The 20,202-nt window shown below is 41.1% G+C and overlaps 1 protein-coding gene across 8 annotated transcripts in view; it reads left to right on the top strand.

Moving 5' to 3' along the window:
* The window catches only part of myo18aa (myosin XVIIIAa), a 77,246-nt gene extending 59,138 nt beyond the window's left edge, over positions 1 to 18,108 (top strand). For 6 of the 8 annotated variants that reach the window (XM_053241129.1, XM_053241130.1, XM_053241128.1 and 3 more), the window contains 15 exons: positions 1,013 to 1,136; positions 1,562 to 1,762; positions 1,886 to 1,996; positions 2,180 to 2,284; positions 2,558 to 2,704; positions 2,866 to 2,979; positions 5,682 to 5,798; positions 5,892 to 5,975; positions 7,687 to 7,824; positions 8,326 to 8,511; positions 8,820 to 8,959; positions 10,568 to 10,612; positions 14,669 to 14,791; positions 15,109 to 16,612; positions 17,439 to 17,577. In XM_053241129.1, coding sequence (XP_053097104.1) covers positions 1,013 to 1,136; positions 1,562 to 1,762; positions 1,886 to 1,996; positions 2,180 to 2,284; positions 2,558 to 2,704; positions 2,866 to 2,979; positions 5,682 to 5,798; positions 5,892 to 5,975; positions 7,687 to 7,824; positions 8,326 to 8,511; positions 8,820 to 8,959; positions 10,568 to 10,612; positions 14,669 to 14,791; positions 15,109 to 16,594 — 3,121 coding nt within the window. In that variant the 3' untranslated portion in view covers positions 16,595 to 16,612; positions 17,439 to 17,577. Of the gene's footprint in view, positions 1 to 1,012; positions 1,137 to 1,561; positions 1,763 to 1,885; positions 1,997 to 2,179; positions 2,285 to 2,557; positions 2,705 to 2,865; positions 2,980 to 5,681; positions 5,799 to 5,891; positions 5,976 to 7,686; positions 7,825 to 8,325; positions 8,512 to 8,819; positions 8,960 to 10,567; positions 10,613 to 14,668; positions 14,792 to 15,108; positions 16,613 to 17,438 lie in introns of all 8 variants that reach the window. The other 2 variants (XM_053241133.1, XM_053241134.1) reach the window with 2 other exon arrangements.
* The last annotated feature ends 2,094 nt before the right edge of the window (positions 18,109 to 20,202 follow it).

Raw genomic sequence — 20,202 nt, forward strand, 5'->3', positions numbered from 1 at the left:
ACAATCAGTAATGTTATAGAAAATTTAAAAAGAACCTTCGACTAATCAGAATAGAGTATTCAACAGCAGCATGGTATAAATGGATATAATAACACTATTATAGATTTACCTCATCACAGTATACCATCACACCGATATATTGTCATGCCCTGAGTGAATGTAAAAAAACACTTAATTTTGGATTTCTGCATTTAGCCAAAAGTGTTTACGTAGAGCAATGTATTCTAATAATCCTTTTAGCTCAATCATCCTGTTATTTTCATCTTTAATGTGAAGGCTTCCCGACTTAAGGACAATGTATGTCATGCCTCTTCTCATTCTCTTCCTGGCTGTTTCCTTTTCAACGTGGATAAATTTAGATGATTACATTAAACCAAGCCTGGACCTCACTTGATTCAAATCTGACATGATCCACCTTCAAGGGCCACACACAACAGCTTCTTTGTTTCAGCTGAGGAGCTCCTCGCGAGCCACTCAAGACCTCTTTGGGAGATGAAAGGAGAGGTGGAGGCAGAGGTCACGTGCGCACCTCTTCACTGTTCAGAAAAAGTTAAGCGTCTTGACGCTCACTGGACTCTTGAACAGAGCACCATGCTCATGATCAAGGTGCAATTTCAAATGAAGAGCCTGCTGTTAACACCAGATGTGAGCACTTATAACGAGCGTTGACATGAAAAGGAATGCAGAGTGATCCTTCAGAAGGAGAGAGAGGGGGATAGAGAAAGAGAAAATGGCTACTGTATTGATGCTGAAGAGTTCCTGGATGAATTATTGTAAGGAGGTCGTCACATTACATTTCTGAGATATCTCAGAGGCTGTTAGTCCGAGTCAAGGAGGCGTGGCCTCTGTTGTCTCTGATGAGATGATATGCATCTCATTACATGATACTCACCTCTAATGATAAGGATTTCACAGACACAGGATCAGGATGGTGCTTCACAGTGTGGCTTCAGTCTTATTGAAAATGGGGTAAAGATTCAGAGCTTTTTTTGCGTGTGTGTGTGTCTCACAGGTTTGATCTGGAGCAGAGCCAGGCTCAGGATGAGGTGCAGAGAGAGAGGACACAGCGGGAGAAACTGGGCAGAGAAAAGGATGTCCTGACTGGAGAAGTGTTTACAATCAGGCAGCAGCTGCAGGTAAAGTGTGTGTGTGTGTGTATATCGCAGTCATTCCATAGACTTGATCTCAGTGTAGTACCCGTATCTACCATCCCATAACACTACCCATTCACTGGTGGATGTGTTGTGCTGACAGAAAATCAATTCTTGATTAGTCGACTACTAATTACCTTCATGCTTAATTAAAAAAAGAGAGAGGCCTATAGATTAAATTACATTAAGACGTGAATCTGTGGTGTCATCATGTCTGCATCATATAGCTCCTTTCGGGGTCAAGACACAGCGAAGGAAATTACCTTAAAGGTGCCAGTATATAAATCATGTTAAAAAATGAAGTGAAGTTTCAGTGCAATGTGAACACACAACAAAACTACAAGATAAGAGGATAGAGACTTTGGGGCTGTGTGTGCATGTAGGATAAAGAGCTGGAGTTGTGTGTGTAGGATAAGGAGCTGGAGCTGTGTGGGCTGAATGTAAAGCTGGAGCAGCTGGAGGCAGAGCTACAGGATCTCTCCTCTCAGGAGTCAAAGGATGAGGCATCGCTGGCCAAGCTGAAAAAGCAGCTACGCGACCTTGAGGCAAAGGTCAAAGATCAGGAGGAGGAGCTGGATGAACAGGCTGGAACCATCCAGATGCTGGAGCAGGTAGGAAACCATGTATAAGGACCACTCTGAGACAGTCAAGGAACTGCCCGATTAAAAATTCTGTCAGAAAGCGTAGTATCAAACAGCAAGTGTGTGTGTGTGTGTGTGTGTGTGTGTGGTCAGGCTAAGCTGCGCCTGGAGATGGAGATGGAGAGGCTGAGGCAGATGCATTCAAAGGAGCTTGAGAGCAAAGATGAAGAGGTAGAGGAGATCAGACAGTCATGTAGTAAGAAGGTAAGACAAGAATCACACACTCAGCTCTCTAACCTCATGCTTTGATGCTGACTTTTGATGCCTTCTCATCCATGCGGCTGTTTGAATGTATAAACGCTATTGTGGAAGTCTCCTGTTGAGCTGTGTGTGTGTGTGTGTGTGTGTGTGTGTGTGTGTGTGTGTGTGTGTGTGTGTGTGTCACAGCTGAAACAGATGGAAATGCAGTTGGAGGAGGAGTATGATGATAAGCAGAAGGTTCTGAGAGAGCGGAGAGAGCTGGAGAGCAAACTGCTGAACGCTCAGGACCAGGTACAGCCCACTGCATGACTCATAACCAATCACAGCATAGCATTATCCAAACAAATCCTGACCCTAATAAACCCACATTAAGGTCTTGTAAACTGCAGCACCACTCTAACTAGCATTAACATCACAACCAGACAACTAACTAATCCATGACTCTAACTGATCCCAACATAATTTATGCAGCCACAGCAGGACTCTAAACAACATGCTTCACCTAAACCACAACATGACTGTAAATAACCACAACATATCTGATTAAATGCTTCGTCTCCTCAGGTGGGCCAAAGGGATGTGGAGATGGAGAAGCGTCTGAAGAAGGATCTGAAGCGCACCAAGGCCTTGTTGGTTGATGCTCAGCTCATGCTCGATCACCTGAAGAGCAACGCGCCGAGCAAGAGAGAGATCTCACAGCTCAAGAACCAGGTCTCACTTTCCTCCTTATAACATTTGATTGGTCTCGAGAGTGCTCAGGGTGCATTTGGTCTACGATTGAAGGGTCGACAAGGGGAAGGCAAAGTGAAGATGTAGGTGTTTGGGTTCATGCTTGGGTATGTTCAATTGTGTGTGTGTGTGTGTGCTGGCAGCTGGAGGAGTCAGAGTTCACCTGTGCCGCAGCTGTGAAAGCTCGCAAGTCCATGGAGCTGGAGATCGAGGACCTGCACATCCAGATGGAGGACATCTCCAAGGCAAAGATGTCGGTGAGTTATATTTGTGCTCATAAGGGTGCTTGATAGATGGCTGCCACCGCTGCTTCACCTGAGATTATAAGTATTGTGTAATTTAAAGGTTTAAATTATTTTTCGTGTGCTGGGCGTGGACTTTGTTTTAAAAGGTACAGCCTGTGTATTCTGATGAGCTACTTATTGTGCGTTATTGTGAGCAGTTATACGAAAGACATCTGAAGTAAAAGCATGTAATCTCCTCGTCTTTTCCTGAGCCAACAACATGCAATTACTCTGTTTAATTACTGTGTTTGGTCCTGCCATGTTTTTTACTACAAAACGGTAGAAACATGGTCATTAAAAGAGAGGCAGTATCTTACAGGCTAAGCATGCAAGATTTCCACTGTTTCTTTTGCATAATGTTGATTTCTGCTGTTTGCTGCAGGAAGATGTGTCATCCTGTCAGTTTTGTTTAAATAGAGAGCCAAGCTGGACAAATGCTGTTAGCTTATGGAATCACTTAATAAAATAAATTGTTACATATTACAGGTCCTGAAACATTTAAATTGTAAAGGTTTCTATGATACGAAACTGTGAAGAGAAAAGTACAATGAAATAAAATGTGTAGATATGTTGACTAGATTTTTCTGGCATCCAAAAAGTCAACCAACAAACATCCTTGAGCCAGTTAAGCACTGGAGCAACCTTTAACCCAGCAATGAGGAGTCCCCTAAGAGGAAGTCAACATGGGTTATGCCACAGGGGAAAAAGATACAGCACATTGTAAGAGGAAAGGAGGTTAGAGCACACACAGTGCTTTGCTCAAGCTATATATGGTGTATATTGATTTCCATTGTGCAATCAGAACGCCACAGAAGCATGAGTAGCTGTTATCAAAGTCCAATTAATCCCATTTTGGATGTCTAAAGCTTTAAAGAGCAAACTATAGAGAAAATTATAGGTTGTCGTAATGTCAGATGAACAATTTATTGCGAGTGGTATAAAGGGTTACATGGCTAGACCCATTTACTACCAGCCTGCGCTCAGATTTCTATAAAAAGAAGTAGGTTAAAGATGTTACGACACACAGTTGTCATATTTGATGCACAGAATGTACACCGGCTATTAATGATATAAATGTGATTATAAAGCACAATATCATTTTAAACAGAAAAAATACAGAGATGTCTGACAGTTATGACCAGTGGAATAACAAAGTGACTTAAATATGTGACATTAAGTACAAATTTTTTCTTTCATATAGTTTAATAGCTGAAGTGTCAGACATTTTAGAGAGGGTGCATGTCAGTGTACGGCTTTTTGCTGAATAAAGGAAATGAAATAAATATAATTTAAATATGCAATTTATCAGGTTACTCGGCAGACGTTAATCAGCTGATTAAAAGTGACCAACACTAAGGGAAAAAAGGTACTAAACTGTAAGTGTAAACTTACTGTCAAGAGTATACAATTTGTACCTTTCACTTGGGAAAGTGCATGTACTGTACCTTTAAAACTTTACTCTAAAATCCAAGAAAGGGTGTACCAGTAGTTAATTTACTTAATCCAGTATGTACCTTAAATAAAAAATAGCACACTTGGGGGCATAGAGTTATAGGAAAATATTCATCAGCATTGATTAGTTGATTATTTTCCTAGAACACCATGTCCTGAAGTGTTATAGTCCTCTTACACAACAGCAATATGCCAACGATTAAATTGTTTTATTAAAGAATCATGTTGTACTTTTTATCCATTTACAGTTACATTTAATGATGTGGAACTTCCATGCAAATGTTATCGCTTACACTGTAGTTGCTATAAAGTCATTACCTCACTTTCAAGTTAATAAGACCCAAAATGCAGTATCCACTCTCCTGAAGACTTTCCTGTAGTGGAAAACGTACAGCTTTACCTCTGACTGTTATAACACGCAGACACTGGACACTCCTTCCAAAAATGTCTCCCCACACAAAACACATTTGTACTTGTATGCCATACAAGTCATTGTGAATGATTTGTTACGATAGACGCCATTACGTATTAGAATGAACACATTACTATAAAGCTGTGATTTGAATTTTCCGCCGGAACTAGTGTCTGAGCTGCTGTTATAGAAAATTATTCAACACTTTCCGACCAATCAGACTTGAGAATTCAACAGAGCTGTGGTACAATTCATTTTAAAAGGTACACTACATTCAAATTTATAAATGAAAGATACTTATAAAGATACAAATGCAGGTTTGTTATACTATATGTCCATTATTATGTGCTAATTATTATTACATTAATTTTGATGTTACAGCATTTCTGACTTTCATTTTCCGCTGTGGCTTTGGAGTAGTGCCTGTAATAATGGCACTTAAATGACAGTTGTGTTCCTGCGGGAGGATGTGCCGGTCTGCTTACAGCTGCTAATTGGTGTACTTAATTACGGCTCCTTCCTTTTGGTCTTTTGGGACGGTCTATCTAATTTGAAGTGTGCTTGTGTTGCGAGTGTGTGTATTTGGGGGGAACGTGAAATGAACCGTCATTTTTAGTGTTTTGGTTATGAGATGAAGTAGCTTTAAGGGTTCCTCCAGAGGGACAAAACACAGACTCCTTTTATACAAGTCTAGAAAGACATTGTATATAAATTCCAGCTTTACAAATCATTTTAAAGATATTGTACTCAAGAGCAGATGGATATCATTGAGATTTAAGTCTCTTTCTCTTTTTCTCTGTGTGCATCTCAGCTGGAGGAACAGATCAGCAGACTGCAGAGAGAAAAGAACGACCTGCAGTCGCGTCTGGAGGAGGACCAGGAGGACATGAATGAGCTGATGAAGAAGCACAAGGCAGCTGTGGCCCAGGTTCCTCACAGTCTGCTTTCTCGCTTTCCTCATGTTAGATCTCTTAGGATGCTTTCGCCAAATAAAATGACGGTGTGTGTTTTTGATTGATAGTCGGCGAGGGACTTGGCTCAGATCAGCGACCTGCAGGCTCAGCTGGAGGAGGCCGCAAAGGAGAAGCAGGAGATTCAAGATAAGGTAGTGCAACATGGCTGAATCACTCGAATCACAGCAGCGATTCAGATTGTGTGGATCAAACGGCAACATCATGCACAAAGCCATGCTCTGGGTCTCAGTAGCAGCAGAGGCATTACGATAGGCCTAAAGAGCTTAGATCTTCTCAGATCTTTATCTAAATCTAGTTCAGTGATTAGCTGCTCTCTGGATGACTTTGCTTCATTTAATGACACCAAACTGGGAGCTCAACAAACCTGCCATTTTCTGATGCAAATCTCCTAATTAAAGAACGCATGCACTGGGAGCACAGACGGAGCTTACATGTGATAATGGCTCTCCAAGAACGTTAAAATCGGTATGGGTTAAGAGCTTAAGAATAGATTGTATTAAATAAGAAAGGTCAAAAAGTGCAGACTTGTTCTTCATTACTGATTTGTCTTTCATTTTTCAGTCATTATTTTTTGACAAACGTTCTTGGCACAAGAAAGTTTGCTGATCTGAAAGAAAACACTGGAAAATGTATCAGGTGAAAATAAGCATTGGCTTGGAATGCATTTACAAAGCTGAGCGAAAATTCTTTAGTAGAATACAAACATTGCTCAAACATTATAGCAGCGATATCTCTGCATATTACCCACCTAATATCTAACTAGCGCATCTATGGCGCAAATAAGAATTATCATGTTTTTCTGTATTTGGAAAAGAACAGACAACAACTTTACTCATTTATAATAGACACCCGAAGCTGAGCTTGTACACTGTACGATGAGAGAAATAGTGGCAGTTGACTACTGCTCTCAATGCGACGATGGGCATTGCGTTACAAAAGTGCTCGTGCTGTACTAGTGCCTCATGATGGAGGTGCTCATCGAAAGTTAACTGTCAGTGATTGTACTAATCACCTGAATCTAAAAACGTGTTCAGGTGATGCTCCACTCTGACTCTTTGTGCAATTATATGCGATGAAACTTCTCAGAAAGCGAGAGGCAGAGGATTAAGCACACGTTGAGTGAGAGATTGAAGGAAAAACCAACACAGTGTCTTTGTAAAAAGTCGCTCCCAAAATCTCTCTTAGCTGTTCAAGTGCGCTGAGATCTGGCAAGTGTGGAGGCCATAGCATATGATTTACATTCTGATCAAACCATTCAGTGAGCCCACATGCCCTGCGGATGACAGACTACGCCCATCAGGATAGAAATGTTTCATCCTAGGATACAGGTGATCAGTTAAAATTAAATTTTCGGAGACGCATCTCTCTATGGGGACCCAAAACCATGCCAGCAAAAATAAATAAATGCCCCTCACATCATAATGGAGGCTTTTTTTTTTTTTTCTTTTACCTTTAATTTTTCACATGGCTGGTATATCGTGCATTTTTACCCGATCACACTGCGTGACAAATGATTTATACACAATTTAGCCACAATGACAAAAATTGTCATTGACAAAATCATGGCAGAATCTACAGTTTCCAGTACAGTCCCAACAATGTTGTTTTTTCAGTACAGAAAAACACTAAGGTTAAAAAACACTTCCGTTAAGATATGAAGGAAAGTTAGGGGAGAAAAAAAAAAAAAAAAAAAACACGGCGGGATATCCCCTTAAGATATGATAAGGTCTGAAAAGATCACAACTATACACGATACAGAGATAAGCAACATAGATATTGTGGAGTACGTGAATGTGTGTGTCTGATGACCCTTGAAATGAAGAACACGGTGTTTCCACACAGCTCCAGTCTGTGCAGAGCCAGCTGGAGTTCCAGGAGCAGTCAATGGTGGAGAAGTCTCTGGTCAGCAGGCAGGAAGCCAAGATTCGTGAGCTGGAGACCAAGCTGGAGTACGAGCGCACCCAGATCAAACGCCTGGAGGTGAGAGAGCGAGGGATGGCGAATGTGTGTGGGTGGAAGGGTTGGTAGGCCATCCTAAAGTCATTGAGCAAGCGGCTGAGTGAAATAAATCGGCACCTTTTACAGGAGCACACTTGAGCCATAGCCTTTTATTCAACAGCACGCCCATTGAGCTTCTACTGTCTTTTGAGACGTGATGCTTCCTTAGATTTTGTGAGAATAAGAAATGTTTTATGTAATATTTATACATCCCAATGGTGTCAGCTTACAACCTTGCATTTTAGAACCATATTATCAAATGAATCTCTTCCAACATACTATTCTGCCTTCAAACTTTGGGCCACGTCCCTTTGCTCAGTCTGATGCTTGTATGGAGTGACGCAAAACTCTATTTAGGAAGTAATTCCTCTTTTCTTTTTAGCATTATCAAGATAACAAACTGTACAACTAATATTAGACTTTATCCCTATACCACCACTTGTATCCATGGTTTATATGTATTTCTCGACCTACTATCTGCAGGCCCTGGTGACGCGGCTGAAGGAGAACCTCGAGAAGATGACTGAGGAGAGGGACCAGCGCTCAGCTGGCGAGAACCGTGAGAAAGAGCAGAACAAGCGCATGCAGCGGCAGACCCGCGACCTCAAGGAGGAGATGACTGAGCTGGCCAAGAAGGAGGCTGAGGCCAGCCGCAAAAAACATGAACTGGTAAGAAATAAAAACAGGAATTCTGTTGAATTAGATAGAAATTCTGGCTTCGACAGGTGAGAAATCCTTAACAGGTCCCACTTCTTTATATATCAAAGTGAAAATCTTCAGCTAATGTTCACATCAACCATCAGAGTAGGAAAAAATGCGTGTCTGAGACAAGAGTATGATGTGAGTTGTGAGTGAACTAATTAGCATCTTAAAAAAAATTACAGCACTCTGCCTCGCAATAAAATTGAGCTTGACTTGAGCACTATTCAGCTGACTCCTATATCGAAATTGTGACTAATGAGAGAACTTCCTGTCAGGAAATGGACATTGAGAGCCTGGAAGCAGCCAATCAGAGCCTGCAGGCGGACCTCAAGCTGGCCTTTAAGAGGATCGGCGATCTGCAAGCCGCCATTGAGGACGAGATGGAGAGTGACGACAACGATGACCTCATCAACAGGTATGTGCGCTCAAGGCTGGGATCAGTCCTGCTACAGTTCTCACAATAATGTATTAGACATTTTATCTTTTGATGTGATGTTTGTATCACCTCCAAAATGAAAACACACAAACTTTTAGATGACATCACAATTAGCCACGTTTCTGTATAATCTCTGATTTTTTCCCCCCCTTTCCTTCTTGTCTATAAATGTGCTCGGTGTTTCCTGCCTTGTGGTATCAGCCTGGTGTAATGACGTCCCTGGAGCACGCTTCCTATCTGTGTGTTTATTGTTGTTTTTTCTTCCTCTTGTTTAGCATCCTTCTGAGAAGCCCGCTATTCGAATTAAAGATAGAGGAGCTTTATGCAGAGTCTGTGTGTCTAACGTAAACAACGTACAGCATAAGAGCATATACAATATGTTTAACTGAATTTCTTTTCTGCAGGTAAATATTAAGACATGGAGAAAGTGCACATACAGTCACACTCATATGTACAGTATGTACTTGTCCTCTGTATGCTATAGGGCAGGGGTGGTGAACCCGCGGCTCGCGAGCCGCTTGCGGCTCTTTCACTGCTCTTGTGCGGCTCTTCAATCCACATATTCTGTGTTTACAATCGCAATTTATTTTTAAAACGTCAAAACTTAATTTTGCAATAAAGGGGTATGTATTTAAATGCATTTGTCGAATCTAATGTGGATTTTTAATATGTATTATTATTATTATTTATTTATTTTTTTACACAACCTCTCGGGCGATTTAACATACGTTAGCCAATTGACTAACACGATTGACGTGGAGTTCGTTAGTATCAATCAGTCATGGCAGAGTCAGGGAAGCGTACAGCTAATCGTAAATACGAAGATGAGCACAGAACATTTTTATCTGAATGGGAGGATTTATATTTTTTGTTGAAAGAAATGGAAAGCCATTCTGCTTGATATGCCAGACTTCGTTGTCGCATTTTAAGGCTTCAAATCTTGAGCGCCATTTCACCTCACTCCATCCTACCGTAGCCCGGGAATTTCCCAAAGGCAGTGAACTTCGCAAGCACAAGGTAAAGACACTGAAATGTCAGTCAGAAAAGCAAACTCAGCTTTTCTGAAAATTTACCAAGCATCTGTGAATCACTTTTTTCGACACTAAAACAAGTGAAATCAACACATCGCTCTGTTCTTACTGACACACATGTGAAAGAGTTACTGCGAGTAGCCACAACTGAATACAAGCCAGACCTAAAAAACATTGTGGAAACCAAGGACTGTCAGGTGTCCCACTGAGTCAAGTGAAAGGAGGTAGGCTGATTTAAATCCATGAAAACTATTGTGTTATGTAATTAGGCGCATACGTTATTGTGATATACTGTTGTTTGCGCATCTGTTGTGTGGCTCTTTGCAGTGATAAAGTTTTTTTTTTGGCTCATTATGCCAATCATGTTCGCCACCCCCTGCTATAGGGCTATTTTGTGACCCTCACAATGGTTTAAATTCTCCATTGCTGTTGGTTACCTCTGTTTTTCCACAAACCAATGAATTATGATGAACCTCTTTTTTTTTCCATGAATTGAAGCTCATATATTTATGTTGTGTATCAATTTTCCTTTTCCATCTGTGTGTCTGTGAGACAGTTTGCAAGACATGGTGACAAAGTATCAGAAAAGGAAGAACAAAAAGTGAGGACCAGAAACACTGTCATTTGTTTGATCTCCATCCAAACAATGCTGCACATGAGATCATGAGCATGGAAAAAAATGTATTAAAAGTATGCATGTTGATAGAAACTAAACACGATTTCATTATTACAAGACTCACTTCACATGCTCGCAGCAGCATCCAGCCATTTTAACTCATGAGCATTAATCTGCAAACACTCCACGTCTGCCTTGTGATCATTCAGCCAGCGTGTTTATGCCTCATTGCATTTAACAACTTCTTGATTCCTGAACATCAGTGCACTGATAAAAATAACTGGATGAACTGATTGCAGTGGAGGGTCAGCTCAAGCCGTGTCCTGCAAATTCTCCTGCACATCACTTTATCTTTATGCCATGGCTGTAATATTAACAATAATGGAGAAATTGATTTCTAGACAAATCAAAATGTCAAGAGGCATCAACTAGCTTCTGAATACCATTTGTAGGCACGCTGTGTGAGACATGAGGAATGTGCCAATTATTGTCTATTGTATATCAGTATTTCTAAAAATGAAACTTAACACCACTACATGCTACATTTTTATGTTGGGGTAGGCCATATATAAGGAATAAAATTTGTCCAGAATAATGGACCTTAGTAGTTAGCTGTCCTACTGCCTTACAGATGAGACAGGCTTTATTTTAAGGGCTCAGGATTGTCTCCCCAGGAAGCTTCCGCCTGAATGGAAATTGGGTACTAGAAGCAAGAGGGATGTTTGGCTAAGTTTACATTACCAAAGTGACATAAATTCTGATCTTCTGCCTTAATATGACTCAGATCAGATTTTTTCAGGATTGAGGCACTTTTGTATATGGTCCTAGATTGGAAACATATCCAGTAAGTGGCCATGCAACATGAATGAGAACGATAAAAGATCAGAATTCATGTGACTTTTCCCCTTTAACTTTGATGTGCATGCACATATCAATGGGGTCGTCATCCTGGAAAAAACAACAACGGAGCATTCGCAAGAGCATTGACTATATTCTGTGAAAGTTTGAGGAATTTGGGGATTTACTGGATATTTGGGAATCAATTCATGCAAAACTGGAAGGAACCGAATCTGAGTGGACAGATCCAAACATCAGAATTTTGCAAAGAAGCTTGTAATATGAACATAGTCTTTGCTCTCATGACAGACTGAAAAAAGAAAAAAAAAAAAGACAATGTCTCTTCCTAGAGTGGAGCTTACTGTGAATCATTAACTAGAAATGTTTTTACGAGTTTGTAATGCGTATTTAAGCGGCAAGGTTTGATTAATGTAGTGCATGTGTGAGGATAATGCAGTGTGGGAGTTGGGCTGTGGATGACTGAGCAGTACAAATACTGTCGAGTGGTTTGGGGAATTTCTACAGGAGCTTTAATGATAAATCTAATTGGGTGGAACGGAGATATGTAACCAATAGGACTATGTTGTCACAACTGATTAATGTCCAGACTGTGAAGTGACTGTGTGTGTTTGTGCTCTGTGTGTGTTTGTGCTCTGTGCTCACAGCCCGAGCAGCTCCACGCCAGTGGTCTAAGGCAGGGGATGCAAATTTAGGGCCATTACATAAATAGTACTCCATTAGGTAGTGTCATGTCCATATGCCTTTGGGTTTTTTCCATTTGTTTCTTTTTTTTCCAAGAGGGATAATAAGTTCCTCAGACAAAAAAAAATCTGTCTCTCCCACCTTATACCACAGCACTGCTGAATTGTTGAATCTGATTAGGCAGATACAAGGTGTTATTTAATTGTCTGTTACAGCAGATCTAACAGTAGTTCCAGCTGATGTTAAATAATTTTTTTTAAAAGTTCCCAAAATAGGCCACAAGCTCTAGCTGAATTGCATCCCAGTCAGTGTAAGAGTAGGCTAAAATTGACAGGCGCTGTCTCAAGACATTGGTGCAATCCTTACCTGACAGGACTGGTGCTGTTAATAATGTGAGGAGAGGCGTAACCATGTACTAGGAAAGAAATGACACATACGACGGATATTTTGTGCAGGGATCTTATGTACATAGAACAAATTGCCCACATGTGCATTCAGACTTGATGCGTGTTTCTTGAGTAAATGTCATACTGTCTAAATTGTAACTGACAGTGTGTACAGACAGGGAGATCTCCTCACCTGAGCACGATCCTGACCAGAGAACAACACGGCTCGGTCGCACAGGAGCTTTATTAGGTCACTTTACTGTTCGTCATATAAATATTTGAGATCTGGAGTCAACGCTGTCAAACAGAGCAGCACAATATGACGCATTATAACTGCTCAGTATGCATACAAACACCCACAGGAAAAAGGAAGAAACGATCCTGACAGCTAAATTAGAGCGAGTATGAGGATATAAAATCAACCCCACAGCCAGGTGTTTACACGCCAGGCAACATTTCTCCCTCTGGATATAATCTGAGATATAAAATAACATCTTTGCTAAAGCGTTTTGTCATATTGAGGCTATACGGCAGCAGAGCACAAAGGTTGGCAGGTGGGCAAAAAGAATTCCCCCTGCAGAATTTGGATTTGTTCATCCAGAGTGAGACGTAATAGTGTGTAGAGACACAGTAGCTTGGTGTCAAATCCTACTTTAGGCACCAAAAAAATCAGGAATCACAAGGGACATGACAGCGTTTCACCCTTCTACCTTCCTGAGAGTAAGATGGGTGACTTTTATTACCCTGTAATATTCTCAATATGCTTTGGAAAACTGGTAATTATAGCAGTATTACAGGTATTGTACCATTCCAAACATCACCACTCACTTCAGAAATATCCTATAGACATAAAAGGTAGCTACCTAGCTCTAATGATAAGCCACTGTCGGTCACTGACAACGAGGGATTCTGATGCAAGGAAAGCAAATGCGTACTTACAGCTGTACAGAAGCATTTTTCTGAAGCGATACAACACCCGCTCTCTACTGCAACCCTACTCGATCCAAAGTAGCTAGCTAAAGCACTTCAGTTAAAATTAACGTTATAAAGGATGAGGTTAGTAGCACGTGTGCCGCTATGTAAACTGGGGAAACAGAAACAGAGTTAAATAAAAACGTTCTGTAAAGTCCCTGATTGATTAATACTAAGTAGGTTACTCATTTCAGTATGGGTATTGACGAGTACCAAAAAAATCATGTACGTGTACTTGGTCTGGAAAAAAAAAAATAAAATATCATGATTGCATCCCTAATTTATAATACACTGAAATCCTTGTGTCGTCTTCCTGCTTACCTTTGGCAGTGGGCTTTTAATGCCAGTCAATATGTCAATGGTGCAGAAAAGAGAATGGATTGAGATGAGTTGCCCGACATGTTTCCTTCACTCTTTTTGTAATGCGTTTTCTGCCAGTTATCGGCTGGGCTGAGGTGCATAGCTTTGGTACCCAGGCTTCGGTAACAATCATTAGAAATAGACAGGCAGGGAAACAGACAAGCATTAACATAACCATTAACATAGTTAATTGTGCCTTCAAGAGGTAATTTGCATTCTGTTCAGAGGCTGAACCTGATTCCCATCCTAACTACATCATTCTACATCTTAAGAGCCGTGAGGGAAACATGCAGGTACATTCATATTTATGGGCAGGACCATTTGCTTTAGATATTTTAAAATATTCAGACTTTATTATGCAAATGTTTTCAATTATTCGGCCGATCTAACAGAGGAAGTTGTTAATGCAGTTAAAGTCCCGCTCCGCCATTGTCATACTCTCTCGTTCTCCCACAGTGAAGAGGTTTGCTCAAAAAGCAGTACTGGCAGTTAAAACATTTTGCTATAATTACGGTCTTTATTATTGTTTGACTCTCAATCAACCCCTCATTCCAAGTTTGATTTCATATCAGTCGAGAATGAATGAATTGATGTTCAAGGTCCACGTGTTTGCCGACTCACTAATCCACACGTTAGTAATGTTTGCATGGTTTGAAGTATATCTATGTTCCTATGGAACCAAGCTTTCTGACACCGTTTTCATCATTGCCACCTGTCTTTGCCAGTTAATAACAAACTGATTTTCTTGTTACTGCCACTCATTGAAACTTGCCATTTTTCACAGTGGAGAGGACTCTGATGTCGACTCTGAGGTGGAGGACCGTGTGGACGGGGTGAAGTCCTGGATCTCAAAAAATAAGGGCTCCACCAAGACCCTATCAGATGATGGCAACTTGAAGGCCCCCAGGTCAGTATGGATCACCTTCTTCCTAAGCCTAAAATGATGGGGTCATTGAGGTGCTTGAGGTGAAGGCTGGAGCTTGTGCTACCTTCAGCTCTACAGAGGGGTATGGGGCTGTTTCAGATGATTATTGCTTCCCTAAAGGCGTATTGCAGTGAAGGGCTTGTTTTAATGGGGTACACCAGTGGCTAGATGTTTACAGGATTTTTGTGACATTTACAGTTTTCATGTACATTTTTCCAATTTCAAACTGACTCACTATTGTGTTGATTTCTATCTTTCTCTCCTCCTCTAACCTGTCTGCATCTGTTCCTTCATCAAAGCCTCAAATATCCTAATGCAGCCAATGCTGATGTAAAAGACATAAAAGAAGGGAAGGAAGGTAAAGAAGGTCAAGATGTGAAAGAAGGGTATAAAGATGGCAAAGACACCGAGCTGAGTAGATCGGTGTCTGTGATGAGCTCGCTTAGCTACAGGAAGCGTTCTAACCTGAAGGACTCCATTGGAGGAACTGGGGACGAGAGCTCCCTTTTCAATACCCTAAAAGAGCAACCAGACACCCCGGACCGTTTGTCACTCCGCAAAGCAAAGAACAAGTCCAATGAGAAAGCCGGAGATGACCTTGATGACCGGGGCTCTGTCATCTCTCAAGCTTACTCTGAAGCCACCAGCAGAGCCAGAAAAGGTCTGGAACGGCGTTGGACCAAGAGTAGCCAAGAGTTTGACAAGGAGTCTGTCGTGTCTTCCGTGGCGCCTAGCAGAACTTCCTTGCGCCGTGGACTGGACCAGGACAATGATGCTAGCTCCACAATAAGTGGCTACAGTGTGCGCCGAAGCACATCATGGATGGATGATAGCCGAAGCGACTGTGGGTCTGCAGTGAGTCCCGGCTTAACCCGCCGCTCAGGAGGTCGAAGCCCCGGGAGCATCAGCCTCAGCTCCCGTACCTCGTTGGCGCGCAGCAGCCGGCTTAGCGAATTCGGTGTTAACCTGGCAGACAATGATGATGCTGTGAGCGTGGCCTTTAGTGAAGGTGGAATCTCATCCTTTAGTCCTCGCTCTCTAGGCCGAAGCCTTTCCAGCCCCGCCCACAGCCGCTCCGCTGGGGGTGAAGCACTCGATGACACAGAGGTCAAACCAGTCAGTCACCGCAACTACCTGGACCCCGATCTGGAAAAAGCCATTAATGAAGTTCTCAGCTTTAAGCCCATCAAGTTCAAGCGCCGCAGTCTGGATGACTCTGATGAAGAGAAGGGAGGAGAAGGAGAAGAGGAGGATGACAGGAAGAGCATACGCAGTGTGAAGAGCTCTCTGCAGTATGACGACGATGATGATATTGATCTGCACCGAAGCACATCTAGACTTCAGCGTTCGGCATCTGGCTCGGCGCTGGACTACACCCGCTCTTCCAGCAGTTTCAGCTCTCGCAGCAGAAGCAGCAGCCGCAAAACCAAGAAGAAGAAGAACCGAGACTCGGAATCCGAGAGCTCGTCAGCTGACGAACACAGAAAAAGCTCCAAGAAGAAAGGGAAAAAGGGGTCCAGGAAAGGAAAGAAGGAGGAAAGCGAATCAGAATCGTCCGAATCCGAGTCATCTGACTCGTCCTCCAGCTCCAGTTCCGCTGTGTCCTATCGGAGTTCCAACAGCATAAAGAAGGGCCCGGGCCGAGGTGCACCAGGATCTGACGAGGAAGCGGGGCTAGATGGTCTTGCAGAAGAGAGACCCCGGAGCAAGAAAGAAGAGAGGAAGAAGAAGAAGAAAATGGATAACCTGGTGATGAAGTATCTTTACAGGCCTGATAATGATTAAAAACAGGAGGTGCAGCAGGTGACTGGAAGAACAGCATGGTGTTAAACTAACACATTAGCCAAAAACAGCAGGCATACTGACAGACTATAGGATAGTTTTCACACTGCTATAACAACTAATCATAACATGGCATGCCTGTAGAGCTCTTGAGACCGGTTTCCGTGCTGAGTTTGTGCTATGAACTCTTAACAGTGTTTAAAGTTTAACTTTGAGAGGAAATTGAAATTAATGCCCTATGTTCCTTTTGCTTCGAGTTGAAGAGCATGGTTTGCTTCATGGATTCTTTTCAGTCCCCTCATGAAGCCTGGGGTTATCGTCTAATTATTCGCTTCTTCCTGAGAAAGCAGCTTATTTAGAGAGCTCTGTGGGTGCGAGTGCACATACTAATTCCCAGTGAAAGGCCGTGTGATAAATGACTCAACTGCAGCAAAACAACACAGCTCTGGAGAAGTTAATTTACCAAGACCTCCATAGCATACATGGTCTTTTCCTTGATGATATTTTCTATATGATTTAAAACCATTTAGATTTCAGGAAGAGTTAACAAAAAAAAGGAAGAAAAAAAAGAAAAGAAAAAAAAAATCCACAAAAAATAGTTTATTAGTATATGAGTGCAGTGGTGGTAATAGTACAAACAAATGTTCTACAAACATCTCTCGATTGTCTTTGAAGGGAATCACTGCACAAACTCAGTGCTTGTATTGATTTCCAAACGTGACTGTGAGACAGAACTGTGGGTGGGCGCTTAACCTCCAGCCAAGAGCTGAAAGGTCATGTTTCTCTGCTCATTTTGCAGTGAGCCTTGGCTAAAAGTCTCTTTTCTGTGTTTCTTTCCTTCCTCCAGCCCCTCTTCCTTTAGGAGACACCTGAGCCGGACTGATGAGGAGGTAGGTGAGGAGGAGAAAGATCTCCAGCAGACCCTCCTTGCCGATGGAGATGGCGAAACCAGACTTTCAGAGACCACGACATAGATCTGAAATATCAACACATGCACTGGATCATGCCCCTGGGGGAAAATCTTCACCCCTTTGGACTCTCACTCCATGACCTAGATGTTTATATGCATCTATTCCACACGTAGCCAAAAGAGAACTGTAGAGTACGTTATTACTGTTATTTAATTTTATAGGAGTTCTAAATTAAGGATCTAAAAACTTAGAAGGAAGAGTGAAGTCTGCAAGTGTCCTCTTTCCACTATGAACTTCTCTTCACCCTAAATCCTACATCACATCCATCACCCTGACCTTTCCATCAATCATGGTTGTTCAACTAGCTACCATAAAACTAAAGCTCAGAAAGATAAATTATTATTAAATTATGAAGAAGTAAAGAGATTATCATAATCATCCATACGATGATTGATTTTTATTTTAGCTCCTCACCTTTCTCTCTCAGCTTTAGCAATACAGTGTTCTCTATAGGAAACGCTTGCCATCATCAGCCTCCGAGGGAAAAATGCTCTATATTATTATTGTGAGGAAAGAAATCTTTAGCTTTTTTTTTTTTTTTTTTTTTTAAGAAATTTGCTTCTGATCAGCCAGCTGCTGCTGTATGGAGGTTGTGAATTTTGCCTTTAATCTTTTTTCACTTATCAAGTCTTGCTCTGAGATCTTATTTAGTTGTGTATCTCTCTCATCTTGGTAAATATTTCTTTTAATCTTTTTTCTTTTATTTTTGCCAGGGATTATTATGATGCTTAAGGATTATATGCTGACTAGTGACTGTTAAGTGTGGGATTAGGTAATACCCAAGTATGCACTTGACACGAAGATCTTCCGAAGCAAAATATTCGGAAATTTGTCGAAAAATATAGTTTTACATGGAATTAATCTATCTTTTGGCCCTACTTAATATCATTGAACTGTTGCAATAAGGATTTGTTCTTATTCATGTTGTAAATCTGCCAAATATTAATTACAGACTGGTGTTGGAAAACTCTCAGAAGCGTATATATGAAGACACACTGTGGTTATGTGCACAAATTACCGGTAATTTTGTGTGCTCAAGCGTGAAATGGGGAAGAATATAATGTGTTGAGTGGACAAGCTGTTAGCGCGGCTTTGCTTCGTTTCCCTCGTCCATGTTTTCTATGCATCAGTACATTTTATTGCGAAAATGCGTAAACTGACACTTTGTGCCCGCTCCTGTAGTGGCTTATGCAAGAAACGAGAAGGGATACAGAATATATTTAATGTGTCTTTGAGAAGGCTCACCTACATAACGTCAAATGATATTTGGATTAGTTTTATTGTAAATAAATATTTGTGATTGTTTACATTGTCTTGTTGTCAAATCACTAATTTTCTTTTTCTGCATGACAGAAGAAAGCAATTCTTTCAGCATTTTTGTGGAGCCTAACCAGAGTTTTGTTTTTGGGTGAAAGAAATTAGTAAGCAAGAAAGGCCCCCAGTGTTTCACAGTGTTTTGAACACGCCCTTGTCGACTTCCCCTTGCCATTATCCCTTGGTTAAATCCCCATTGCTTTCTTCAAGGCCAATTAAATACTTTATTAGCTGTGAACTTTCTTAGATGACCCACTGGAAGCCTGAGGGAGGAAGTGAACATGGCTGTAGGCTTCAGGAGTAGAACTTACCCAGAATGCACTGCAATCTGATGCTATATTATTAGCATTTAGATTTTAATTCATTAATGAACAATACATTATTCTTGTACTTTTTGTAGTTACATTTAAGAAGTTAAATCAGTGTTAAAGCATTAAAACCAGCTAAAAACGGTCGTTCCCTCAGAAGCGTTTATTTTGTACCCCCCATCTTGGAAAACTTTAAAGCGCAGACACTGGAGATTTCTTCCAAAATGCCAAACATTTCCTCACAGAAAATTTGACCATATTTATGATTAAATGTGGTTTTTCATGTGTTTATGTGGCGTGTTGCTGTGAATGAGCTGTTACTGTAGAAATGATAACAAGGGCACTGTTATTATAAACCTGTGATTTGCAATCTGTCAGAGCTGTTGTTATGGAAAACGAAGCGACACCTTCTGACCAATCATAATCCAAAATTCAACAGTGATGTGGTATATTCAGTGTGTTTGCAGGAATTGATGGTACAAAATAGTACTCCCAAGAGAAATTCAGAATCCTACAAAGGTTAATACTTTATATACTGTGTTTAGAGAGACTGAGCCTTCCACCTTTATATCCATAAACCATGGGAGGCTCTCTGGAGGGTTGCAGCCCCAGAGGGGAAAAAAAAAAAAAAGATAAATGGAGAAAAAAAAAAGAAAAGCAAGATTCCACCTACACTAGTGCCCTTTAGTTCAAAAACATGCCTATTGAATAAAACATGCTATTAAAAGTAAATAGATGCAAGCAATTAGGAATGTGTATCTAAAAGAGAATATAATGGAACTGACGTTTGCATTTCAAAGAGATTACACAATTTCTACCAAGAGGATCAGTAAAAAGGGTTTAAAGATGTCTGGCATTTAATCCACACAAGACCTCAACCTCCCCTCCTAATGGATTGCATGGCTCGAGTGGCATGCAGCTTATTTCCTGTCTTCTACGGGTTGTCTTAAAAGCCTGTTCCCTTTTTTATTACATGGCCTCCAAAAATACTTGCCTGTTGGGAAAAGGAAGCACCTAC

This window comes from Pangasianodon hypophthalmus, chromosome 17 (genome assembly GCF_027358585.1).
Source record: "Pangasianodon hypophthalmus isolate fPanHyp1 chromosome 17, fPanHyp1.pri, whole genome shotgun sequence".
In the NCBI taxonomy this organism is placed as follows: domain Eukaryota; kingdom Metazoa; phylum Chordata; class Actinopteri; order Siluriformes; family Pangasiidae; genus Pangasianodon; species Pangasianodon hypophthalmus.